Here is a 26,695-nt window from a genome sequence, read left to right as displayed (position 1 = left end):
GGTGCCTTTCATGAGTTCATTTCGTTAGTTACTTTTTACAGACTTTGATGACTTCAAAGTATTTTTACTAATTTTAAGTACTTTAAAATGTTTTTACTGATTTTTACATGTTTTTACTGATTTTTACGTGTTTTTACTCATTTTAACATCTTTTAAGTATTTTTACTCATTTTAAGTATTTTTACTCATTTTAAGTATTTTTACTCAGTTTAGGAACTTTAAAGTATCGTTACTAATATTTAAGTATTTTTACTCATTTTAAGTATTTTTACTCATGTTAAGTATTTTTACTCAAAAGTGTGTGTGTGTGTGTGTGTGTGTGTGTGTGTGTGTGTGTGTGTGTGTGTGTGTGTGTGTGTGTGTGTATAATAGTGTAACTGGTTGCATCTTTGTGTTGCAATCAGCCGCAGCTGTTGAGGCTGTGCTCAAACATAAAGAGGGGCCGTGCTCATACACACACACACACACACACAGACAAAGTCACTCCTTGGAGTGGCTAGCACCACTCAAAAATAGCAGATCTACAAGCTCATAGCGCGGCACCGAGTGCCGCGCTATGAGCTTGTAGATCTGCAATTTTTTTTTTATCGTGAAACTTTGTGCAAATCTTTGAATATATATATTTTTTTAAAGCGAACATTTTGTAAAATATTTTGTTCCAGGGACCTCCAGGAAGCAAAGATTTGAGTTACAAATGTTCGCTTTAAAATGTTATACTGTACAGTATATTCAAAGATTTGCACAATTTGTTCAAGATTTTTCAAAAATAGCAGGACCTCTGTGGCGCGCTACGAGCTTGTACTGTATATCTGCTGTTTTTGAATAGCCGAAGTATATAATGATGGTTATAGCTAAGATCTAAAATGACACGGATGCGTTCCCGGATTGAATAGGTTAAATAATCCGTCTGCCTTGCCCTAGCCTTCGGAAACCCATGCCTTTTTTTTTTGTTACAAAAGAAAAAAGTCTGGGGGAACCATGCAGGAACGGTGGTTTCGGAGTGGGAGTGAACCTTGTTATCTCCTAACCAATCAGAGTGCAGAGGGGCGTCGCTCTAAATTTGGTGACGTCAGCGTGTTCCGTGCACAGGCCGGGGGGGGGGGGTGGAGGCACATAGATTGGTGAAGCAATAGATCATATTCACACGGCGGCCATGTTGCTATTAAGTCAATGAAGTGCCACCCCGGTTTCCACGGCAACGGGGTGGCACTTTCAATGTTAAATTCCAATATGGCCGCCGTGTGAATATGGTCTATAGGAAGCGGCGCTGGAATCCAACCGCCTGGATTTGGATCCGCCCTTCAAGACCATCGATAGGGCTCGCTCTTTCAGGCTAGCCTTGCCCTGACCGACCTGTAATCAACCACAAGTGTAAACAGGTGCTCTACCGCAGTGGCTCTCACACTGCATGCATCTGAAAAGATTCTGTGCCAATTAAGGACCCATACCAGATTTGTGGTGTTAAAAAATGTCAAAGAAATTTAAACATTTTCAAAGAATGTCGAGATGTTTTGAAAATAGCTGATTTATATAAGGCCCCGGGGGTCCTCGGACCCCACTTTGGGAACCCCTGCATCAGACCACGGACCACCATAACTCTTGAGAGTGTAAAAATTGAACCAAATGGACGTGTAAGGGTCCATTTGGTTCCATTTTTACACTCGCAGAGTTACAGCCACATAAGGTTCCGTTTGGTTCCTAACTATCCATCATTTATCTCAAGCTACAACAACTGAACTGTTTGCCCATACTGTAGTTTCGCTGACACTGCCATACTGAAGTACAGTATGGCTACTACATGGCGATTTAAATCTTTATTTATATTGCTTACAAAAGAAAATGACACGGCCAACGATAACCTGAACATGTCCATGATCTTAACCCATTAAGGCCTGAGGTTTCGATTCTACAAAATGTCTTCTAAATCCTAACAGTTTCTTTTAAAAAAAACTATATTAGTGTTTTTCAAACTTTTTAATGTCAAGGACCCCAAAATGTATATGTATTTGGCCGCGGACCCCCATCTCAAAATATTTTCTTCCAGGGACCCCCAGAAGCAAAGATTTGAGTTGCAAATGTTCAAAGATTCAAAGATTTGCATTTTCTAGATTTTTCAAAAATAGCAGATCTACAAGCTCGTAGCGCGGCACTCGGTGCCGTGCTATGAGCTTGTGTGGATTTTTTTTTTTTTGTGTGGACTATAGGGCTGCAACTATCTTAAATGTTACGATAGTTGCAGCCCTAGTCCTGATTGACGAGGAGCTTGCAATCAACATGGATACCACAACATCGTTGGTGCTTACAGCTGTATAAACCTGAAGTCGGTACCTGTTCCAGGTACTTGAGTAGTTATGAACATGATGTGGACGTCCGCACTGCAGTCATTTATTTTCTGTCTCCCCAGAGCCTCTCCAAGCCTGTCCATGGGAAATGTTGTCTATGAAATGGGGCTTTGAGTATGTTTTCAAGGACTCTCAACATATGAAAGGCAAAAAGCCTGTGGGCATTCTAACCGGATTGCACGTGTCTGCTCCCTGTTTTCAACACTGTGTTAGAGCTTGTGGCAAATCCTGACTGCTGGCTACAGAAAGGTTTCAGAGGTAGAAAGTAAATTGGCAGGCTTTTTGCATAGGAGGCAAATGGGATTAATTAACTGAAGAATGATGATGCCCACCGCAAAGCATTCAAACCACTATTCTTACCTGGGGGAAGTATCGTCCTGGCATTGGCGAGAAGAATGGAAGAAATCGGTTTGAAGGTTAAGGTCAGGCGCGGTCTTTTATACCCAGACTCTTTGTGCCGCGTTTATTCAATATGAAGTTCAAGTGAGTTTATTGCCATTGTTCCACCGTCATAGTCACCCGAACATCATACTACGCATGAAAAGCATCGTACGATGCAGGAAAATACGATTACAAAACAACTACTATGAAGGCGGGTCTGTGGCACGGTGTGACTACTGACGTTTAACCCATTAAGACCTGGAACGCATCTGTGTCACTTTTTGATTTGAGCAAAAAAAAAGCATTATTTTACACTTTGGCTATTCGAAAATAGCAAGATATACAAGCTCATAGCGCGGCACCGAGTGCCGCGCTATGAGCTTGTATATCTGCTATTTTTGGAAAAATCTTGAAAATGTGAATATATTTTGAATATATATTGTTTTAAGCGAACATTTCTAACTCAAATCTTTGCTTCTTGGGGGTCCCTGGAACAACATATTTTCAGATGGGAGTCCGCAGCCAAATACATATCATTTTGGGGGTCCCTGACATGAAAACGTTTGAGAACCACTGCTGTAAAGTAGTCATGATTTACACAATAAAACAGAATGAAAACAGAGTAACCATGATTGACAGAAACAAATAGATAATAAAACAGAATAAACACAGAGTAACCATGATTGACAGAATAAATATATAATAATAAAGCATAATAAAATAAGTGTCTCACGGTGTAAGAAGGATTTATAATTGGGCAACGGGTTGGGGCCGATCTCATTTTCAGAGAGATGATGATCAGATTTGACAATCCTAACCCTTTTCGCCGTCGCCTTGACCTCTCCAAATTCCTCCCCTGACCTCGTGAATGGACCATCGTAAATCCCTTGTATAGTTTAACACGTATTGGCTAATACTTCACAGCTGTGGACAGATGTAGAAAAAAGGTGCTGCTGCTAAACCACTCTCAACTTGGCGTCCCTATTTTGAGCATGTCATTGTAGGAGAACATTTTAAAACTTAAATTTTTTTTAAAAATACAGGTCTCCGCCAAGCCAGGTAGTAGAAGTCTATCTTAGCCAATCAGGATGAAATATGAAAAAATATTATAGAGATAATGTGTACCGATTTGCGTGATGTTTGGACAAAATCTGTAAGAGTAATAGCATCAAAATCGTCCTCCTGGTGGTGCTACAGGAGCCGATGTGATTTGGGGCAGAGTTTCTGCTCTGGCCTCCAGAGAGTGTGCGTCGATCGGGCCAACGGTGCCGGAGATTAGCTGTACACGGACGCACTCACTCACTCACTCACTCACTCACTCACTGGATGGACGGTCAGGAGCGAAAACATAGTCTCGGCCACGCCTTCGGCCTGGCAGAGACCAAAATAGCTCAATAGACAATTTCCACTATTACCTTAAGCACTCCTAAGTGCTTAGGTCTCATCCAGCATGGCTTTTTGAATTTCCACAGTGTTATCTAGAGTATAGCAGCTATTCCCGACGTGTGGGCCGTGAGCATATTGCAAGTGGGCCCTGAATTAATTGGCAAAACACTATGATTTTATTGATAATATAACATTAATATAAAAAAAAAAAAAAAAAATGGAAAACATTTTATGGAAAAAATAAAATGTCATGGTATTTTTTCTTTAAAACCTTGAAAAATGCATTTTCATTGCGATACCAATATTTATAGTAGGAACCAGAACACTATCGACTGATTGATCATTAATAACATAAACATGCTGTGTTAAGTAGTCAGATGGCTGTTTGTTGGTTTGTTCCGAGAACGCTTTTGAGATTTTCAAGCGTTGCCCTGATCCAGAAAAGGTTTGGGAACAACCACCCATCTATAGAACTATCCAAATGCCTACTATACATTTCACATCACTTTCTACAAGGACAGCAACATCACAGGCTGCATCTTCCGTGAACCAGCCACTGTTCACTTATTAAAGGAGATATCTGTGACACATAATCAATTATTTCGACCGTCCCGGGCGTAAAGGGCTGTTTTTAAGGTAACTGTAACTAAAAGAAAGAAGTATTGCTGTTCTTTGTACCACTTGTCAAAACCCCATGACAACCTCGGACACACCAAAACAGCATCTCATGACAAATGCGACTGTGTGTAAGTAGCTGTCTCCTTAAAATACTGCCTATATTACAATACACTCTCAGGAGGAGAGGAGGACCTGTAGCTCTTGTTTGAGGGCAATCTTGCAATCAGGCCCTATTTTTGAGTGGTGCTAGCCACTCCAAGGAGTGACTTTGTCTGTGTGTGTGTGTGTGTGTGTGTGTGTGTCTGTCTGTGTGTATGAGCACGGCCCCTCTGTATGTTTGAGCACAGCCTCAACAGCTGCAGCTGATTGCAACACAAAGACGCAACCAGTTACACTAATTATACACACACACACACACACACACACACACACACACACACACACACACAGACACACACACACACACACACACACACACACACACACACACACACACACACACACACACTTTTGAGTAAAAATACTTAACATGAGTAAAAATATTTAAAATGAGTAAAAATACTTACATATTAGTAAAGATACTTTAAAGTTCCTAAACTGAGTAAAAATACTTTAAATGAGTAAAAATACTTTAAATGTGTAAAAATACTTTAAATGTGTAAAAATACTTAAAAGATGTTAAAATGAGTAAAAACACGTAAAAATCAATAAAAACATTTTAAAGTACTTAAAATTAGTAAAAATACTTTGAAGTCATCAAAGTCTGTAAAAAGTAACTAACGAAATGAACTCATGAAAGGCACCACTCTCTTCACACTGGTGTGATTTTTTACTGCATCTCTACTTTTGGTTTGCACTACTGACTGAGACTGAATCACGTGTTGGTATAACGGAAGCTGCCACCTATTAGAGACAGAGGCCAGACTGGTTTTGTATGTCATTAGTTGTGTTATCATCTATCATTCATGTTGCCATTTTCCTTTGTAGCGCTGTCACTGCTCTGTGTATTGGCCTGAGTGTGTGCATGTTTGCGTGGCTGTGTGTCGTGATGGGCACATCAGGGAACAACAGATGCATGTGTGCACAATCATTATAATTTAGTATGCGTGCGCACGCTTACGTGTGTGTGTGTGTGTGTGTGTGTGTGTGTGTGTGTGTGTGTGTGTGTGTGTGTGTGTGTGTGTGTGTGTGTGTGTGTGTGTGTGTGTGTGTGTGTGTGTGTGTGTGTGTGTGTGTGTGTGTGTGTGTGTGTGTGTGTGTGTGGGGGGACAGGTGGCATACTGCAGATTTAACCCATTAAGACCTGAGAAGATTCTAGAAATGTCTCCTAAATCCTAACAATTTTTTGAAAGAAAAACCCACATTTTTTTCCCTCGATTTTTCAAAAATAGCAGATATACAAGCTCGTAGCGCGGCACTCGGTGCCGCGCTATGAGCTTGTATATCTGCTATTTTTGAATAGCCAAAGGCATCTAAAGTGACACAGAAGCGTTCCAGGTATCAATGGGTTAATGAGCTGAGGTGTTTGCCAGTCTGAAGGCCCAAGAGAGAGTAACACATGTGCTGCATTCAAGGAAACCAAGAACCCGTAAACATAAACAACCTCTAAAGGAATGTTGCTTGGAATTTTTGGTTGGGGAAATTCAGGTATCATTTCAGAGCTCCAATGTTCCTGACTTGGGCCCGACTGACTGTGATGGCAACAAAAACATGCCTTTGTGGTTTAGCAGGCTAGTAAGGACCGACTAACTGAGAGTTGTATACTTTCCAACTCATAACCTGCATGATCTATAGTAATTGTTTGCACTGTTTGCTCCTTGCACTGATGTCCTGGGGACAACCATGTTTCTTTTTTTCTTCTGGAGTTAACCAGTGGTGGAAAAAGTATAGAAATACTCTGTTACAAGTAAAAGTCCAGAATAAAACAGAAGTATTGGCATCGAAATGTACTTAAAGTACCAAAAGTAAAAGTACTAAAATGTTGTGTGTGAAAATAGCCGATCTATATTTCAAATAGCCTAGGTATAAAATAGGGCTAAAGTGGTTAATGTATGTTTTATAATGTAATAATTTATATCCGAAAAGTAACTAGTAACTCAAGTTTTCAAATAATTGTAGTGGAGTAAAAGTACAATATTTGCCTCTGAGATGTAGTGGAGTAGAAGTAAAAAGTATTGGAAATTGGAAATACTCAGGTAAAGTACAAATACCTCAAAACTGTACTTAAGCACCTCTCTGAGTATCCATATGTGCTGCTGACAGGCAGCCCAAAGGAGAGGAAGCAGGAGTCTGTGCTGCTCCCTGCAGGCTGGCCTCCTCACACGAGTGCTAAGTGACTGAGAAGTGTTCCCACTATGGTTGGCTACACTTGGCTACACTTGGCATGCACACACACACACACACATACAGACGCGCACCCGCGCACACTGTCTCTCTCGCCATCTACGCAGATATTTGCACACACACACACGCATGCTTGCACACAACATGCACTTGTACACAGTACACACACACACACACACACACACACACACACACCCACGCCCGCGTGTGCATTCCCAGCAGTGGGTGTCCTGTCATTTTCACAGTATGGCTTTTTTTGTAAAACATGCAAACACCATCTCTCCAACCTTCCCCTCCACCCTCTCCCCCGGCCCGGTCCGTCCATCCCGTCAAACAGACTCCACCCCTCCTCCCCCCACGCTCGCCTCCTGTTTGGTTATAAATCTTGCATCGCCGTGGTAACGGGGGCCCGCAGGCATGCCTCCAAGCCCTCCTCCCACAATGCACCGGTACAAATTAAATCTCACTCAAGAGAGAGGCTCTCCGCTCTCATCCTTTTCCTCTCACCACCTTTCTGCCCTTTCGTTTTTAGCCGGTCTCCTCCTTCCTCATCACGCCTTCCTTCAGTCCTCTATTGTCTGATCTCCTAGTCCTATACCCCCTGACCTGTCCTCCCTTTCTCTTTTTTTACTTTCACTCCTCCACCACAAACCATCCTCTCCCAGTGGTGTAAAGTAACTAAGTACATTTACTACTAAGTATTGTACTTAAGTAAAATGTTGAGGTATTTTTGCTTTACTGGAGTATTTCCAATTGTCAGTACTTTTACTTCTACTCCACTACATCTCAGAGGCAAATATTGTACTTTTACTCCACTACAATTATTTGAAAACTTTAGTTACTAGTTACTTTGCAGATTGCAAATTATTACATTATAAAACAGACATTAACTACTTTAGCCCTGTTTTATACCTAGGCTATTTGAAAATAGCCGATCTGCAAGCTCACAACGCGTCGCATCGCGACGCGTTGTGAGCTTGTAGATCGGCTATTTTCAAACATTTTTGTACTTTTACTTTTGGTACTTTAAGTACATTTTGATACCAATACTTTTGTACTTTTACTCAAGTACATTTTTAATTCCAGACTTTTACTTGTAACAGAGTGCTTCTACATTGCAGTATTGATACTTTTACTTAAGTAAAACACTGTCCTCTCCGCTCCTTTCTCCCCCTCTCCCCCTCTTTCCTGTCTTGTTTCTTCTCCAAGTTGAAGTCCTATTCTAACCCCAGGTGTGACGCGACCTCCCGCAGCTTCTCTGCAGAGGTCGGCTGCCTTGCCTCACGTTCAGCTAATTACTACAAGCAGCGTCGAAACACACGATCAGAGCGTTATCTAAATGATGTCTGTGTTCCAAAAAGCGGTGATAAATGAAACATGCAAAGACGTTCATTCAACCACGCAACGTGTCTGGATCTCGAAAAGCCTTTCAGTCCTCTCAAACGCCTGCCAAATCCCATCTGCTTTGATGTCGCGTCTTTTAGCAAATTGGAAGTGACTTTTTTTCTGTGCCGTGATTGATGGGGCCGGTGGCATTCTGACTACGTTGGAGTGCAGGATGATGTATTTCCTATTCAAATCAGCACTTTGCTTCCCATCGATCTCTGGGTGGAGGGGGACTGCATGTATGCGCCCATGTAGCAAAACCTCTCACTCTGTCTCTCTGTCTCTCGGGGCAGTGGTGGAAAAATACTCAAATGTTTTACTTAAGTAAAAGTATCAATACTGCAGTGTAGACGTAGTCTCTTACAAGTCAAAGTCCGGAATTAAACATTTACTTGAGTAAAAGTACAAAAGTATTGGTAACAAAATGTACTTAAAGTACCAAAAGTAAAAGTACTAAAATGTTTGAAAATAGACGATCTACAAGCTCACAACGCGTCGCGATGCGATGCGTTGTGAGCTTGTTGATCTGCTATTTTCAAATAGCCTATATGTATAAAATAGGGCTTAGTGGGCTAAGTGGTTAATGTATGTTTTATAATATAATGATTTAAATCTGCAAAGTAACTAGTAACTAAAGTTTTCAAATAATTGTAGTGGAGTAAAAGTACAATATTTGCTTCTGAGATGTAGTGGAGTAGAAGTAAAAGTATTGGAAATTGGAAATACTCAAGTAAAGTACAAATACCTCAACATTGTACTTAAGTACAGTACTTGAGTAAATGTACTTAGTTACTTTCCACCACTGCTCTGGGGTGACCTGGCACCTTATTGCTTATTTTGTGCACTTGGGTAAACGGCTGCAGTGCTGTCATGCAGATCGCTGACCACTGAGATTGTGGTGGTGTAGTAGTTTAGTGTTGCCATGTTCGCTTGTTATAAGCGACTTTGGGCTTGTGTTTCTGTGAAGTCGCTTGTAAATATTTGGTACTGTAGTTGCGGGTAGCATTTCTTTTTTGGGCTTGCTTCCTAATGTTGTTTAGAACAGTGGTTCTCAAACATGTCAAGGACCCCCTAATAAATATGTATTTGTCCACGGACCCCAAATGAAAATATGTTGTGCCAGGGGACCCCCATACAAGATTTGTGTATTTCAAATATATATAAAAAAGAAAAAAAGTTTTGTGTTGAGAGTTAGCAGATCTACAAGCTCACAATGCGACGCGTTGTGAGCTTGTACAGTAGACCTGCTATTTTCTAATAGGTGTGATCATGTGGCCTAGTTGCTTCTTTTGGGCTTGTTTTCGTAGACCTGGTTCCTTATTTCTCTTGCACAACACAACTGGTAACACTGGTGTAGTTGCTGCATGTGCCATCAAGGGGACACATTTCCCAGCAATGTGTTTGTAAACATGCTCTATGCTTTGTCTAACATGTTTGATTTGCACACATGCTGAAGAGCAGAATGCTTCACTCATCACGTCAGCACTCTTCCCTCGACACAAACTTCTGCACAATGCTCTGCCTTCGTCCATCATCTCCGTGGCAACACGTCTCTAAAGGGAAATGAACGCTATCTTCCCAGGAAGGTAGCTCTCCAAAGTGTTGTGTTTGATGGCTCATATTAGAGAGCCAGCCAGCCAGACGGGGCTGTCACTGGGGGGAAGAGACAAGAGAGTCTTCGTCAGGGAAAATAATTGATGTTGCTTGGGTAAAAAAAAGTTTGCCGCGATATTAACGGGCGCTACTAAGCCCGGCGCGATTCGATTGGAGGGCGCGAGGGACGTGTCGGGGACACTTATCAGCGTGACACAGGACACAATGCTCTTTGTTTGATTGGGTAAATTAGTGGAAGCTCATTTGCTTTAGCTGCAAAGTCCTTTATAGGGTGTCATTGTTGTGTGAATTAACTTGGCAATGGTGATTGCTGCCTACATTGGACCATAGAGGAGAGGAAAGAAAAATCATTGTTATTCCTCTCTGGTGCCTAGCAGGCATAGTCGTTTTTGCAACCAAGATGAATAGCCTGAATGCATGTTTGCTTAAGTTTATTTGGTTACTTCTTTCCTAACTGTGGCAAGCAATAAGTGTGGCAAGCAAAATCGTACACATCTTTGCTTCTCAGTACACACAGTCGGCCCGTGAGCCATGAAACTGAATTGTTGTCTTTTGCGGGAACCATTGTGTACTGTGGCTCAATGAACTATCCTTTCATATCATCCCCTTTGTTGTCTTGTCTGCCTTTCTTGTATTGCAATATGTTCTCATAAGATATCTCATAAGATAAGGTATCATAGGGTTATATTTATATTTAAAGAATATATCATCAAATGATTCATCCCAAAATTGTTTGTGTTGATGTGAAAGGCGTCTTATGATCTGCTGCTGATGTCCGCCAACAACAAAGAAAGTGTGACATCAAAGTGTGGCATCCATAATGAATACCCACCAACAAGCTACTGTGCCTTATACTACTTTTTGATGACCATTTTCAGAGACATCTGTGCACACTGACACTCGATTCATCAGCTCATTCAGCAGTTGTCAAGACATTCACTGGCGCTAATGTCTCCGATCAAAGTGCCCCATCAGTCTGTTTGCATTGAAAGGAGTGTGCGCTCTTATGATGGTACAAGCTTGGGCCCTCCTCATTTGCTGCTACTAGGCTGTGATAATGGAACATCCACGAACCATTAGGGTTCACTGGGGTGGTAGCAAATCTGTCAGTCTGTCATCAGCCTCAAGCAGCCGCTCTTTGATCGCTTGTTTGATGACTGATTGATTGATTTTGTTCCACGATTTCATCTTAAAAACATGCAGCTCTGCTGAGAAAGCCAAAACGGCACCATACATTAAAACAAAAACTTAATAAAGCCCTACGGCCTATTTCCATTGTGGTCCCCTAGGTTAGTGGTTCTCAAACCTTTCAGGTAGCGACCCCCCAAAATAATCATATTTCAATTGAGGACCCCCCCACCCTGACAAGTACTTGGAATTCTAGGAGTTGAGGCATCCACAGATAAATATTGTGAAAATAAGGGGCAGGACAGCAGATCTTGCAAGGGCATGTCAAAGTGTTGTTATACAATTAACTACACGATAATCATCTGGGTCTACACAGCCAGTCAGTATGTTAAAGTCTGGTTCTGTATGATAAATCGATAAATACTTCAATCGTATTAAGATTTCCCGGCAAGCTGTTCAGCTAAACACTGCAAACACAGCAAAAAAAAAAGTTTATTTTGGCTGTCAAGACAAGCTGTCTAGAACTGCACACGTCAACAGGCTCAGCACCTTACTGGTTCAACCGGTTAATGTGCTGACCACATATCTCTGCGTTCTCTTCACTGTCTTATCTAAAAAAAAAAGTTGAAATTCTTCCAAAATATTGTCTTTTAGTGTGAAATTTTGCCATGAAACTGAATAGTGTTTCTTTCCGAACTATTTTTTGTCACTTGCTTTCCTTTGCTGTAGCCTCGTTTTGTACTCGGGTTGGTTTCTTATTTTTCATTAGAAGTGTTTTATGCCACTAGTTGTGTGTGTTCTTTCGGCTACTACAGTAGGTAGTTTTGGATGCAGGTAAGGCTGAGCTGTGCCCACCGATTACCCAAGAAGACAGCATCACACGCCAACTCACAGAGAACAGCTAGTTCCATTCCAAGTGTTGACAACGGGACTTCTCTCTCATGTGCAATTACAATTAGTGTTCATTTAGTTCAAGTACTGTAAAATGAACACTCCAGAATTTGCTGTGCCTTGAGGCCAACCTGCCCTTTTTTTAAAAATGCTGTGCTTATCTCAACATACACAAAGGTTCTCTGTGGAAGTGAAGAAAAGATTCTCTAACTTACAGTATATGACAAGAGGATATTTCATGCTGTTTTTGAACATTTTATTTGTATTTTTTATGGTCCTTTAAACGTTCAAACAAAGGTTGTAGCCTAAAGAAAACCACTTACTTAAACCATGTCCCAGAGTTTTTCTCTTCTGAAGCTTTGCAGCTTCTGAAGCTCATAGCAGCTTTTTCAGCTGCAATGATAAATGACCTGTTCTGGCTGCAGTGTTTTTTTTCATGGTAGAATGGACATCAGAGAGCCCCAAAAAAGCCCCAAAACTAAGAAAGATATGGATGCCAGGTTCTAAGTGTTATGTCTCTGATTGAAGGTGTCTGCGATTCTGCACAGGGGAGAGAGGACCTAAGTGGGGCTGGCGCAGCAGGTGCTTACTGCTTACACACAACGGGTGTTTAGCGGCTAGCCTCCATGGTTATTTTTTATAATCACATAATGGTATGTGTACGTTTTTGCACACATGTTGATTTTCTTTTTCATTTGTTGGACGTCGCCAAACAAAGCCCCAGATCGAAGGCAAATCAGCGTTCACTCCCAAAGGTTTTGATCACTAAAGTGTGAACTGCTCAGCTCTTTCAGGTTTTGATTGAACTAAAGCCGCGATCCGAGCATGACCACTCGCCTAAGTGTCGCAGATCCACATCCAGAGAAATCTAACGTGCTAGAAAGATATCTGGACCTAGTTGGCCAAGTTATTATAAAAAGAAAAACGGATGTTATTTCATAGATTTTACTCTGTTACGTTATAAAGCTTTAAAATAAATATTTGAAACAACGTTTTTAAGTCTGAACACGCGACTGATTGAATTACATCACAAGTATATGCAACTTTTATACAGTATACAGGCCTGAAACGTGTCTGTCTTCAGGCGCGGGTGTCCATGTGGGTGTCTGTGAGGGGCGCGCATGTCCATTAGAGCACTGGTTCTCAAAGTGGGGTCCGGGGACCCCCAGGGGTCCTTGGGGGCGTACCAGGGGGTCCCCAGCAAAATGTGTTAATATAGCATCACAATAATTTTAACCTTTTATACTTTGGCTATTCAAAAATAGCAGATCTACAAGCTCATAGTGCCACGCTATGAGCTTGTAGATCTGCTATTTTTGAAAAATCTTGAAAATGTGTGCAAACCTTTGAATATATGATTTTTTTTTGCGGACATTTTTAACTCAAATCTGTGCTTCTGGGGGTCCCTGGAACTATTTTTTTGAGATGGGGGTCCGCGGACAAATACACATCATTTTGGGAGTCCTTGGCATGAAAAAAAGTTTGAGAACCACTGATATAGAGGTGTGCGTGTGCCCGTAAGGGGTGTGTGTGTCTGTGAGGGGTGTGGTGTGTGTGTGTGTGTGTGTGTGTGTGTGTCTGTGAGGGGTGTGTGTGTGTGTGTGTGTCTGTGAGGGGTGTGTGTGTGTGTGTCTGTGAGGGGTGTGTGTGTCTGTTAGGGGTGTGTGTGTGTCTGTGAGGGGTGTGTGTGTGTCTGTGAGGGGTGTGTGTGTGTCTGTGTGAGTGTGTGTGTGTGTGTGTGTGTGTGTGTGTGTGTGTCCAGTTCAGGAGGGGTGCCTGTGTCCGTGAGGGATGTGCTTGTGTCCAGGAGTGGTGCAGTCAGTCCAATTACATTTTTATACAGTTATAAGGTCGAATAGTCTGAAATCCAGACGAATCTGCCCGTGTGAATGTCATTTGCTCTGGCAGTACATTTGTGTGGCTATGCCAGGCCCGAGGTCGGCTGGTTATTTGAGTTTTTTTAATATATTTTATTGTAGTGATATCTTTTTATTGTGTTTCTTTAAGCTAGCATGTACAAAACTAATTTCCACTTGTGGACAATAAAGAGTTCTATACTATTTTACCCTGAATATGAATGAATTACATTTTTATTTTGGCCCATCCCATATGGGATTATATGACACAATACACAACAAAAGAAAACCACTGACATTAACAATCCTTCCTGTTCGTATTACGTCCTGCCTTATAACATACCACATAAATAAACATGAGTACGGTACATACAGTACATGAACAAACTAAGAACAACACCACAATGATAACTATAATAAGCTTTTATTTGTACACATATTTTCAAAACACAACACACACACAACGCGTCGAGATGCAATGTGTTGTGAGCTGAATAGATCTGCTTTTTTTGCTATTCATTGTACAACAAATTATATAGGGCTTAATAAGTGTTTAATTTTTCAATCCATTTCCCATGATTGCCATCACTAATAGTCAGTACATGACGCTGGCTGCCATTGTTTGTTTCCAGATCACGTCTATGGTTGCTCTTGTCCTTGACGTGCTCTCTCTCTCTCTCTCTTTTCTTGGTGTCTGTTTGCGTTTTGTTCAGGATGCCAAGCTGCGTGAGCTGCTTGATGTCAGCACCCTGGTGGGGAAGATGGAGAACAGGATGCTGACCGTGGTTAGCGGCCCAGACATGGTCAACATCAACTACCTCAACTTCATGGCTTTTCAGGAGGAGACAGCCAAGGTACAGTACATGTTCACAATAACAACAAGAGCATCAACGTCAATACTACTGCTTTTACACTGTAACATCCGTAAGGGTCCATTTGGTTCAGAATAAGGCATGTTAACCCTGGCATCCCTACTTTGTACAAAAAAAATAATATTTACCTTTTCACAATAGCCGATCTAAAAGCTCAAAAAGGAGCTTGTAAGATCTGATATCGTCACAAGAAGTATAGGGCTTAAGTGGTTCATAACTGCTTCATAATGACTAATAAAGAGCCAATATGTTACTAATACTCTATGCATACTAATGAGCAACTAGTTAAGGTTGAATAGGTGTGCCATAAGTATGATTAATTATAATTGCTTATTGTCTGTACGGGTGATAAAAGCTAAATACTTTTCATTAATTCTCTGTTCAGCTACTGTAGGACAGACAGTGTGTTGTTCCCCAGGTGTCTTTGTCGTTCTATTAGCTGTCTAATTAGGGACTCGTTAGACATGGGACACCAGGTGGGTGCAATTAACCTCCTGATAGGATCGAGTCAATGGCTCTGCATCAGTAGGCAGCATTCAAAGGCACGATTCCGGTCGGAGATTCAATCAGGTTTTATTTGTAACTCACTCATACTGTACAGCAGTGTTGATTTTGACAGCAAATTTTGATTTAGTTTTAGTCTTTTGAATAAAATTCCATTTAGTTTTAGTCATATTTTAGTCATCTTGTTTTAGATTTTGTCTAGTTTTAGTCGACTAAATATCATAAGATTACAGCCGACTAAATCTACAGTTGATTTAGTCTAAAATATATTTTGGCGGTTCCTTGATGGCGTCGTAATGCCTGATTTTACACTTATTTGCATGCTGAAAATAGCCGATCTACAAGCTCACAACGCGTCGCGTTGTGAGCTTGTAGATCTGCTATTTTCAGAGCGCAACAACCGAGCTCAACCAAACATAAAATTACTTGTCTTTTAGTTCTACTGGATCTCCTCTCCACTCGTCCCTCACTAACATTTTGGTCTAGTTTTTATTTGTTGACGAAATTGTCAATATATTTAGTCGGAGTTTTAGTCGTCATAGCTTAGTTTTTATTTCGTTTTCGTCAGTGAAAAAAGGTAGTTGACGAAAAAAAAATCTCATAGTTTTAGTCGACGAAATCAACACTGTCATACAGGTACAAACAGCGAAATTCAAAGCTGAATAGTTGAACTGTTTAAGCAGAGATCAGTGCTACTGCATGTCTGGTATTTGTGTGTGGTGTTTGGTAACTGTGGCTCGTCGTTTTTAGATAGACGTAAACTAGATGGCTGTGACTCGTGCACAAGCTGCGAAAACGTGCACGCAGCCTCGTAAGCCTGTGTCCGTCTTTGCGATGAAAACCGTTGCTTTCAAAAGGACAGCGCTCAATCAGGCGGCGGCTGCCTTGCGATTGACACAGAGAGCCAATCATCGCCACACCTTGCCGCCTCACCACCTCAGCAGCTGTCATTTGTCTCCTTAACGAGAGCTCCTAGCCCACAGTCTCCCCCCCCCCAACACAGCCACACACCCACACACACGACCCCAAGAACCACACACCTCCACTCTCCCCACCTGTTCATAATATGCAGTGTTACAATGCATTGTCAATGCGTCTTGTTTGCCCGTGTGATTTGGTACTCTTATATCGGTGCATGATACCGCTGCACGACTAAGTATAATTAATACTTTTTTACGCCACTGTTTTTTAACCTGTGGTCTGGGGCCCACCGGTGGGCCGCAAGGGGGGCCCCAAATAATTGGCACAACACTAAGATTTGAATGATAATATAACATTCATATTTTTTTAAACATTGTTTTTAAAAAAAATCTTCAAACATTTTTTTATTGTGATATCAATAAATTTAAGTATGATCCACCGATTCAAGCCAAAACACAGTCGATTGAGTGATCATTCAAATAAAGATGCTCTGAAAATGCACGTGGCCCACCCTTCTTTTGGGCCCACCCACCCGTGTTAAGTGGTCAGATGGGTGGGCCGTGAACAATTTCAAGATTTTCAACTGGGCCCTGATCCAGAAAAAGGTCGAGAAGAACCACTGCTGTATGCATGCATGGCGTCCCTGCACCCGTGCCAAAACGAATTCCTTGAATGAACGTCACATTTGGCAGTTAACCCACACTTTGCCTGCCAATAACGCCAAATTATTTGACCCAAAGACCAAGGAGATATGATTTTTCGAAGATCTAGACTCCTATCCACTTCCTTGTTAACTTAAAACTCTGTATCTCGGCTCCTGAGTACTTTTTGTTTTTCAATGAAAAATCTCTGGCAGGCAACAGCTAAAAATCTGAAATAATTCTGGCAGTCAATCGGTTAAGACCTGAAGCCGATTCTACAAATGTCTTCTAAATCCCAACAGTATTCTAAAAAAACTTATGGTTCTATATCAGTGGTGCTCAATCTTTTTTGTGTCAAGGACCTCCAAAATGACATGTATTTGGCCACCGACCCCTATCTCAAAACATTTTGTTCCAGGGACTCCCAGAGATTTGAGTTAAAAATGCTTTAAAAGAATATTATATAGATTTGCACACGTTTTCACGATTTTTTCAAAAATAGCAGCTCTACAAGCTCATTGCGCGGCCCTCGGTGCCGTGCTATGAGCTTGCAGATCTGCTATTTTTGAATAGCCAAAGTAAAAAAGAATGCTTTTTTTTTAGCTCAAATAAAAAAAATGACAGAGATGCGTTCCAGGTCTTAACGGGTCAAAGTGTGTGTCTGATAAGATGTAAAAACAGGAAAAGGCAGAGAGTGGTCCCTGGGGGTCCGGCGGGTTGGGAACCGAGTGGGCCGAGGAGATTAGTTTAGACTCTCAATGAAGTCGTCAGTCCTCTCTCTCTCTGGGTTCATTATAGCTAGTCTGCTGGGTGGGAGGAGAGATTTCACCTCCAACGGAATCCACCTGCCACTTCCTGTGCTGCTCCCCCTAACTCTGTGTGTGTGTGTGTGTGTGTGTGTGTGTGTGTGTGTGTGTGTGTGTGTGCTTTTGCGATTGCAGGAGTGGGCGGAGGAGCTGTTCAGCCTGGCTTCCAACCTGCTGGCACAGAACATGTCCAGAGAGGCCTGTGTGGAGAAGGGGTAAGGGTGCAGCAAATACACACACACACAATATGCTCACTCACACTCAGTGGTGGAAAGTAACTAAGTACATTTACTTAAGTACTGTACTTAAGTACAATTTTGAGGTATTTGTACTTTACTTGAGTATTTCCAATTTCCAATACTTTTACTTCTACTCCACTACATCTCAGAGGCAAATTTTGTACTTTTACTCCACTACAATTATTTGAAAACTTTAGTTACTAGTTACTTTACAGATATAAATTATGATATAATGAAACATACATTAAACACTTTAGCCCTATTTTATACATAGGCTATTTGAAAATAGCCGATCTACAAGCTCACAACGCGTCGCATCGCGACGCGTTGTGAGCTTGTACAACGCGTACGCTATTTTCGGGGCAAGACACCAAGTATTTATCAGTCGTAACGTGGACACACAACCATGCTGTCGTACGCTTACACACGTGTTTGCATAACTGTGCACAAACACCAACTCACAAACAGAGTACAAGCATGCATGCTCACACATAAACCCGTGCACGTTACACGCATAAACGTGCAGATACACACTTTTGTGGGCACTCACTCACACACGTGTGCGCGCACACGCCCACGCACACACGCGCACACACAGCACATTCTCACAGATAGGCGTCAGTTATTGCCACTCTGTCATTTTCACTCCCTAATGCGTGACTATAGGACTACAAAAAGTAAAAGGCATTGAATCGAGTGATGGGACAGCTGCCTCGGTGGCTTACCTGGTAGCAATGCTTGGCTAGTAACCTCAACCTCCTGTGATCGAAGCCCACCGTGGGTATGACTTTTTTCTCTCTCTCTCCGCATAGTCTTTGTAGGGTTGGGAGTTGGGAGTTGGGGGGGGGGGGGGGGGGTGTGTGTGTGTGTGTGTGTGTGACAGTGCTTACGGTTCATGGCCGTGTGTGTTCTTATGTGCCTGTAACGTATTTGTCATTGCTCTCGGGCGGACACCAAAAGTCCAAAACGTCTGTATTATTCTTTTTTTATTAACGATTTAATATAGTGAGTTGAGAAAATAGCCTACAAGCTCACAACGCCTTGTAGGCTATTTTCTCTACTTTTGTGCATAAAGTGGGCATTAATTCACAACAAAACGTGAAAAGTTGAATTATGGAGATACAAGGGCTGCCTGATAGCAACGATGTACAGTATACGTTCTTCCCACCTCCTCACCCCAACGGCAGGCTGTTGGCAGCAGTTCTATAAATGTCTTGATGGCTGACCTGAGCGTGCATCCACGGCATCCTTCTCTAAATGTTAATGGACGGTGGAGGTGTGCCGTTGTCTCCCATCGGGCCTCGGAGTCCGTCGCTTTAGCCCGCCCGCCGCCCTCCCTCCGACGTGGCCTTTGGTCACCCCTCGCCGGCCATGTCTGATCCTGTGTAATAACCCCGTAATGCCCACGACCTCGCCGCGGTTCATATCGATCCAATCTAGATAGAAACTCACTGAGTCTGTGGAGCTCATCGCCTCACTGCTGATGGCCGCACACACAGTGCTCCCTCTCAACAAAGCAGTGTACAGCAACGGAACCCGAGAAAGGTGTGGTCCCTTAAGAGCTTCTATTTGGCAAATCGTTGCTGTCGGGCAGAAACCTCCTATATGTCCATATCGTCACCTTGCTAAACTAATGGCCTAAGTAATTTTTTGAGGAAAATTATATTTTTGCCTAAGTCAGCTCCTGATGACACTGGCCAGTGGCCACCTCTGGTAAAATCGCCTATCTCCTAATTGAAAAGGATCATGCTGTTCCCTCCACTTTTAGTATAATGGTCTATCTCTCTAGTGTGACTTCAGCCAAAATAGACAATTTTGTTGGCCTAAGCCACATGGTTTTGTGACTTAGGCCAAAGAAATGACCAAATGATTTTTGAGTTAGGCCAAAATCATTTGACCTAAGTCAGGTTTAATCCTATTTAAACCTATTTAAATCTCTTATATAACTGACAGACAGTGTTATTTTTATATTAATAGTCATAACTTGTTATAAACATTTTGTGTGAAATGATTAAGAAATATCATATAGTTTTTTTTTTTAAATCAGAAAAACAAAATTACTTAGGCCATTTGTTTAGCAAGGTGATGATATTCTAAATGTTTGTGTTTTTTCTTAAATTAACACCCTACTTGATCATACTACGTAGTACAGCATCACACAAAAATAGCAAAAGTAGCAGATCCACAAGCTCGAAAACGCGGCGCGAAGCGACTCGTTTTCGAGCTTGTGGATCTGCTACTTTTGAATTTGAATCCTGAAAAGTAACAGTCTTGGACATGACGAAATGGTCCATTTTGTTATGGAACCAAATCAAGTGATTTTAAAACGCAATCATAAGAAAATGGTTCCGTTTTATGAGCCTTTCCTGTTGTTTAGCAGTGTATGTTAACGGCTCTCGCTCCGGTTCAAATTGACCCCCCCCCGGGCTGTTTGATGTGTAAAAGTGAACTGCAACCGTTAACCCATTCAATCCGGGAACGCATCTGTGTCGTTTTAGATGTCTTTGGCTATTCAAAAATAGAAGATATACAAGCTCATAGCCGCGCTATGAGCTTGTATATCTGGTTTTTTTTTAAATCCTGAACATTTTTGCAAATCTTTTAATATGTATTTTTTAAAAGCGAACATTTGTCAAATATTTTGTTCCAGGGACCTCCAGTAGCAAAGATTTGAGCTATAAATGTTGTTAAATATATTATATATACAGTATGTATTCAAAGATTTGCACAAATGTCCAAGACTTTTCAAAAAGTGCCACGCTTTGGGCTTGTATATCTGCTATTTTTGAAAAGCCAAAGTATAAAATAATGGGGTTATTAGCTCAAATCTAAAATGACTCAGATGCGTTCCCGGATTGAATGGCTTAAAGCCAGCAGGCCCAGAGGAAGCTAATTGACTTAGAACACAATAAAAAGCAAACCACTGGCCATGCGGCGCACAGGGAATTGAATGGAGGGCAGGTTTTAGCTGGTCGTCGACACAAGGCTGTTTTTGTGGTTACAGAATTATAACCCCACACTATTAGCAACAAGAAAAAAAGTTCCACATGGTGCAAGTTGACTCTGTAAAATAGAAAAGGGCACACGTGCGCACCTACGCACGCACGCACGCACGCACGCACGCACGCACGCACGCACGCACGCACGCACGCACGCACGCACGCACGCACGCACGCACGCACGCACGCACGCACGCACGCACGCACGCACGCACGCACGCACGCACGCACGCACGCACGCACGCACGCACGCACGCACGCACGCACGCACGCACACGCTCAAACACTTGAACAACACCTATTATTTTCTGCCAGTTTTTTTATTGTGTTGTTTGTAAAAAGGTGGTCCTTTTTAAAAACAACACAATAGTCCAGATTAAAAAGGGTTCTATACGGTCCTCGACGGGGCTTCTAGGGGGTCCCCAACATAATAAGGTTTAAATACTTATGCCCTATTTCATTTTTTCGGCTATTCGAAAATACCTGATCTACAAACTCAACAATACGTGGGAATGCAATGCGGTGAGAGCTTGTAGATCTGCTATTTTTTGAAAATCAGGGCCAATCAGGGGATTGTTCTGCCAGCTTATGGGATCTATATACTATTAACTAGCCATTTACAACACTCCGGTCTCTCTGGCTTTTGGGATGTGCCGGAACTAGCCAATTGCACACATGCAAGTTTATGGTCCGACGCTAGATTCAAAATGCAATATACATTTAGAAACATGACAACATACCCCAAATTCCCAAGTTACATGAGTCTAATGTCCAAGCACATTCAACTCAGTCCGAGCATGTCTTAAGTCAGTCTTTCTTTAGCCACTTTGACAGAGTTTAAAGTGCTGAAACTCCTGCAAAACTAATATTTAATACTCTTCAAATCACAGATGATTAGAGTTGCTGAATGAGCATGGCCTGCCATTGCCAGACTAATCACGAAGAGCGAATTATTTTTGGCAGATTTGTCTGGTTTCCAGGCTTGAACGAGCATGCTGGATTTGAGAAGAATGTAAATGTGTTTTAAATAGTGTTTTGGGTGATTACTAATTTGGTCGGGAAATCCGTACTGAATTTTATGTGACGTAATGCGTGTATGGTTTGAGGGACCAATATCTCTCTTTTCTCTCTCTCTTGTGTCATATCGTCTCCGTCGGGTATGATAGAGAGAGAGAGAGAGAGAGAGGGAGAGGGAGAGGGGGAGAGAGAGAGACAGTAGAGATTATGTACAACTGGTAATCACATTCCGCGCTACTCTCTCATCATGGCTGTAGGTAGAACTTTCCCTGCATACAATCCTATTATCATAAGGGCATGCCCTCAGGCAGTTTAGCGCTCTAATGAGTGCATCTTTCTAGTTAGTTTTGCATTGTTCCACCCGGCAGCAAGCCTTTCTATAGTGACAGTGGGACATGACCTTCATGGCTGACTATTAACTACAAAGCCACAGCGAGGGTGCAGGCAGGGGGGGGATTAGAGAGGAGAGGGAGAAATAAGAGAAGAGAGAGGGGGAGAGAGAGAGAGAGAGAGAGAGAGAGAGAGAGTCAAGAAACAAGAAATGATTTGAATAAATCATATGCCTCAGGCTTCTCTGCCTTTTCTATACAGTATGTGAACACATGTAGAGGAATACATTTTAGAGAAATTTGCAGTGTGTTCACACACACATTTTAAATCGTTTCTGCCCTACAGTACTGTACATAAAGAGCAAAGACTCTCAAAATAACGATGCATTTACATAGTGACACATATTGACATACATTGACGAGAAGGTTAGCCTTGGCTGGGAAGTGAAAGGCATTATGATTAATAAAAGACAGTCCACCATAATAAATAACCGTTGTGTAGTGTTCCTCCATGGAGTGGTCTGAGGCTGGAGTAGAGTGTTTACACCAAGACACCATCGTACAACTGAGGAAAGGGAAAGAAGGCTGAACGAACTCTTCCAGAGACAGAATATAGTGGCAGAATGTGCATTTAGTAGAATATCTCCTCTTTCCCACGAGATTAACACAGACTTCATTCTCCTCCCACAATTAACCCATTAAGACCTGAAGCCGATTCTACAACCGTCTTCTAAATCCCAACAGTTTTCTGAAAAAAACGTATGTTTCTATATCAGTGGTGCTCAAACTTTTTCATGTCAAGGACCCCCAAAATGATATGTATTTGGTCGCGGACCCCCATCTCAAAATATTTGGTTCCAGGGACCCACAGAAGCAAAGATTTGAGTTAAAAATGACACAGATGCGTTCCAGGTCTTAATGGCAATTAAGTGATTTTCCCTAGAAATGCTCTGAACGGCCTGTTTGAGCGCGTGTCGGGTTCTTGATCCGACCGGAGCTTTTTAGAGGACTTTAGGTGTGAAAGGCACCCGAGCGAGTGTTGCGCCGAATGAGTAATGAGTGACCTATCGATTTCTGTTCCACCTGTTGGCTGCAGCCGTGTTCCAGCGGAACAAGGATTCCAGCAGACAACGTGCTGTCATTCGGCCAATCATCAAAAGGTCGCGCAAACGGCACTTTTCCTTCCCGTCTATTTATCTAGCCTGTCTGGCTGTTTCACCCTTTTCACCCTTTTAAGTGTGTATTTGATTTTCTCTAGTTTCAAGAAATACATGTATAGTCTCTTTAATGCATCTGGTAAAGCTGGGTGGAGAGTGTCGCTTCCATGAAAGGAGGATATAAGTCTCCTCGAAGAGCAGAGATGTAAAGGCTATGATTGCATGTGCTTATTGCCTCGTATAGAACGGGTATGTAAAGCCCTCATTAGTGCACTAATGAGGCACTAATGAGGTTTGAGTAAGTGTTAAATATATCAGACCAGAACTTGGTGAGATTAGGGCATGGAGCAGAATGGAGCGCTGCTCTTTTGATCGAGCCTGGTAAACCATCCCCGGTCACGTGAATTCACATTTTTCATGAAAATGTGAATTCACGACGTTGAATCGTTACCACACAACCAGCCTGTTTACCTGTGCTAATATTATAGATCAGTCTCGCTAATTATGGGGAAAAAATACCATAATTCCCCTTTAAGTGTGGAGTTTTCACTGCCTCAGACTAGCTCTGCGAATCCTTCACGTGAGGAAGCTAGCGTTGTAATTTCAATGGCAAGTTGACGTTCGGTTGTACCTAAAGTGAACAGTAAAGGGCTGTAGGATAGAATGTACACAGCTGAAAGGTGGCAGTCTATCAGGAAAGACACCTCAGACACAGCCTGTGGCAAAAACAGCCTAGGTTTATCCCCACCATCATTCTTTCCTATGTGCCTTATTTTTTTCCTCACTTCCCTCTTACCGTCCTCCCTTTTTTCCTTCCTTCTTCCCTCCTCCCTACACCAGTCCAAAAGCTGATTCCAGTGCAGCCACAGCTACTGCAAAATGAAACATGATTTCCCACAAGTGGTTTCCGTTTCCATCTCCCCCCGTTCACGTCTCTCTCCCTCTCGTCCAGTGGTGGAAAGTAACTAAGTACATTTACTCAAGTACTGTACTTAAGTACAATTTTGAGGTATTTGTACTTTACTTGAGTATTTCCAATTTCCAATACTTCTACTTCTACTCCACTACATCTCAGAGGCAAATATTGTACTTTTACTCCACTACAATTATTTGAAAACTTTAGTTACTAGTTACTTTTCAGATATAAATTATGATATCACAAAACATACATTAACCACTTTAGCCCTATTTTATACCTAGGCTATTTGAAAATAGCAGATCTACAAGCTCACAACGCGTCGCACCGCGACGCGTTGTGAGCTTGTAGATCGGCTATTTTCAAATATTTAGTACTTTTACTTTTGGTACTTTAAGTACATTTTGATGCCAATACTTTTGTACTTTTACTCAAGTAACATTTTGAACACAGGCCTTTTACTTGTAACAGAGTAGTTTTATATTGTGGTATTGCTACTTTTACTTAAGTAAAATATCTGAGTACTTTTTCCACCACTGCTCTCGTCCACCACCCCATATCCCTAACATTAACCATTAGTGTCACCGCTGGGTGACTTAGTCTCGCATGCAGGGGGAGACAGCCAGGCAGCCTGGCTCTATGTGAAGTGGATGCTGTAGTGGATATTAATTATTAGCCAGCAGCCACTTAAGGCCGCAGCCCTATAATGACAGCTCCTGTTGCAGCGGAGCTATTTTTAGAGCACTACAGCCTGCCTGCCCCGCGGTTCACTGCTGCTGCTGCATGGCTCTGAGCTGCAACGTGCAACGCATGCCAGGGATCAAAGGCAGGAGGCCGGCTGTCACGTCAACACACGGCTAACATGCTCACCAGTTAGACACAAGCGTATACAAAGTGGTCTCGCTCAAGCGTTGCCAGATTGTGCGAGCGAAATAAGCGGCCAGGTCTACGAAAACAAGACGCGACGACTAGGCCACATGATCACATGCACTATTCTTTTTGAAATATACATTATTCATTTGGGGGTCCTTGACATGAAAATGTTTGAGAACCACTGTTTTAAACAACATTATGGAAGCAAGCCTAAATAAGCAACTACACTTTAGAAACAAGCCCAAAGAAACGCAACCAGCAACTAACCAATATTACACTTTGGCTATTGAAAAATAGCAGATATACAAGCTCATAGGGTGGCACCGAGTGCCGTGCTACGAGCTTGTAGATCTGCTATTTTAGAAAAATCGAGAAAATGTGTGCAAATCATTGAATATATATATTTTAAAGCGAACATTTGTAACTCAAATCTTTGCTTCTGGGGGGTCCCTGGAACAAGATATTTTGAGATGGGGGTCGGCGGCCAAATGCATATACATTTTGGGGTCCTTGACATGAAAAAGATTGAGAACCACTGATATTGAAACATAACGTTTTTCAGAATGCTGTTGGGATTTAGGAGACATGTAGAATTGGCTTCAGGTCTTAATGGGTTAACAGAAAAACAAGCCCAAAGTCACTTATAATAAGCGGACATGGTAACACAGGTCCCGCTGCCGTGATGAATACGCACATGGCAGGCGATCTGTCCCGGTGATGAGCATGCAGGAGCATCAACACAGTAGCCTACATGGGACATACATCACTTACACTACTGTGCAGACATAAGATAATAAACCTTGTGTTACATACTGCAACCTGTACTGTAGATATTGATCGTGTTCTCTCTCTCCCTCCTAATGCAGATACACTCGACTCCTGCTGCAGCTCAACGCCGAGGGACGCATCCCTGTCAAGAAGTAAGACGGATCTCCTCCCCTCTCTCTCCTCTGTCTGTGCCCTGCCAGCTGTTCCGTCATTTCAATTAATGCATTCTTTTTCTCTACCATCTCCCATTGTTTTACAATTATGTCTCTGTCTGTCTGTCTGTCTGTCTGTCTCTCTGTCTGTCAGTGGTCAGTGGTGGAAAAAGTACTCAAATTCTTTACTCAAGTAAAAGTACCAATACTTATGGTACTTATGGCATTATAGAAATATTCCGTTACAAGTAAAAGCCCAGAATTCTAAGTGGATTTGAGTAAAAGTACAAAAGTATTGGTATCAAAATGTACTTAAAGTACCAAAAGTAAAAGTACTAAAATGTTTGAAAATAGCCTATGTATAAAATAGGGCTGAAGTGGTTATTGTATGTTTCATAATATCTTAATTTGTATCTAAAAAGTAACTAGTAACAAAAGCTTTCAAATAATTGTAGTGGAGTAAAAGTACAATATTTGCCTCTGAGATGTAGTGGAGTAGAAGTAAAAGTATTGGAAATTGTAAATACTCAAGTAAAGTACAAATACCTCAAAATGT

General features: G+C 41.9%; 1 protein-coding gene across 4 annotated transcripts in view; it reads left to right on the top strand.

Moving 5' to 3' along the window:
• plcb1l (phospholipase C beta 1-like) overlaps positions 1–26,695 on the top strand; it is a 273,312-nt gene that overhangs the window by 131,861 nt on the left and 114,756 nt on the right. For all 4 annotated transcript variants that reach the window (XR_013934755.1, XM_080453637.1, XM_080453638.1 and 1 more), the window contains exons 4-6: positions 14,659–14,799; positions 17,825–17,904; positions 26,086–26,139. Coding sequence is in view for 3 of the 4 variants with exons in the window: in XM_080453637.1 (XP_080309763.1) it covers positions 14,659–14,799; positions 17,825–17,904; positions 26,086–26,139 (275 nt within the window). In the remaining variant the exon portion in view is untranslated. The remainder of the gene's footprint in view (positions 1–14,658; positions 14,800–17,824; positions 17,905–26,085; positions 26,140–26,695) is intronic.

Source organism: Gymnoscopelus braueri, assembly GCF_963280865.1.
Source record: "Gymnoscopelus braueri genome assembly, chromosome: 16".
Lineage (NCBI taxonomy): Eukaryota > Metazoa > Chordata > Actinopteri > Myctophiformes > Myctophidae > Gymnoscopelus > Gymnoscopelus braueri.
The sequence above is the reverse complement of the archived record's forward strand: the minus strand, read 5'-3'. Positions and strand labels throughout refer to the sequence as shown.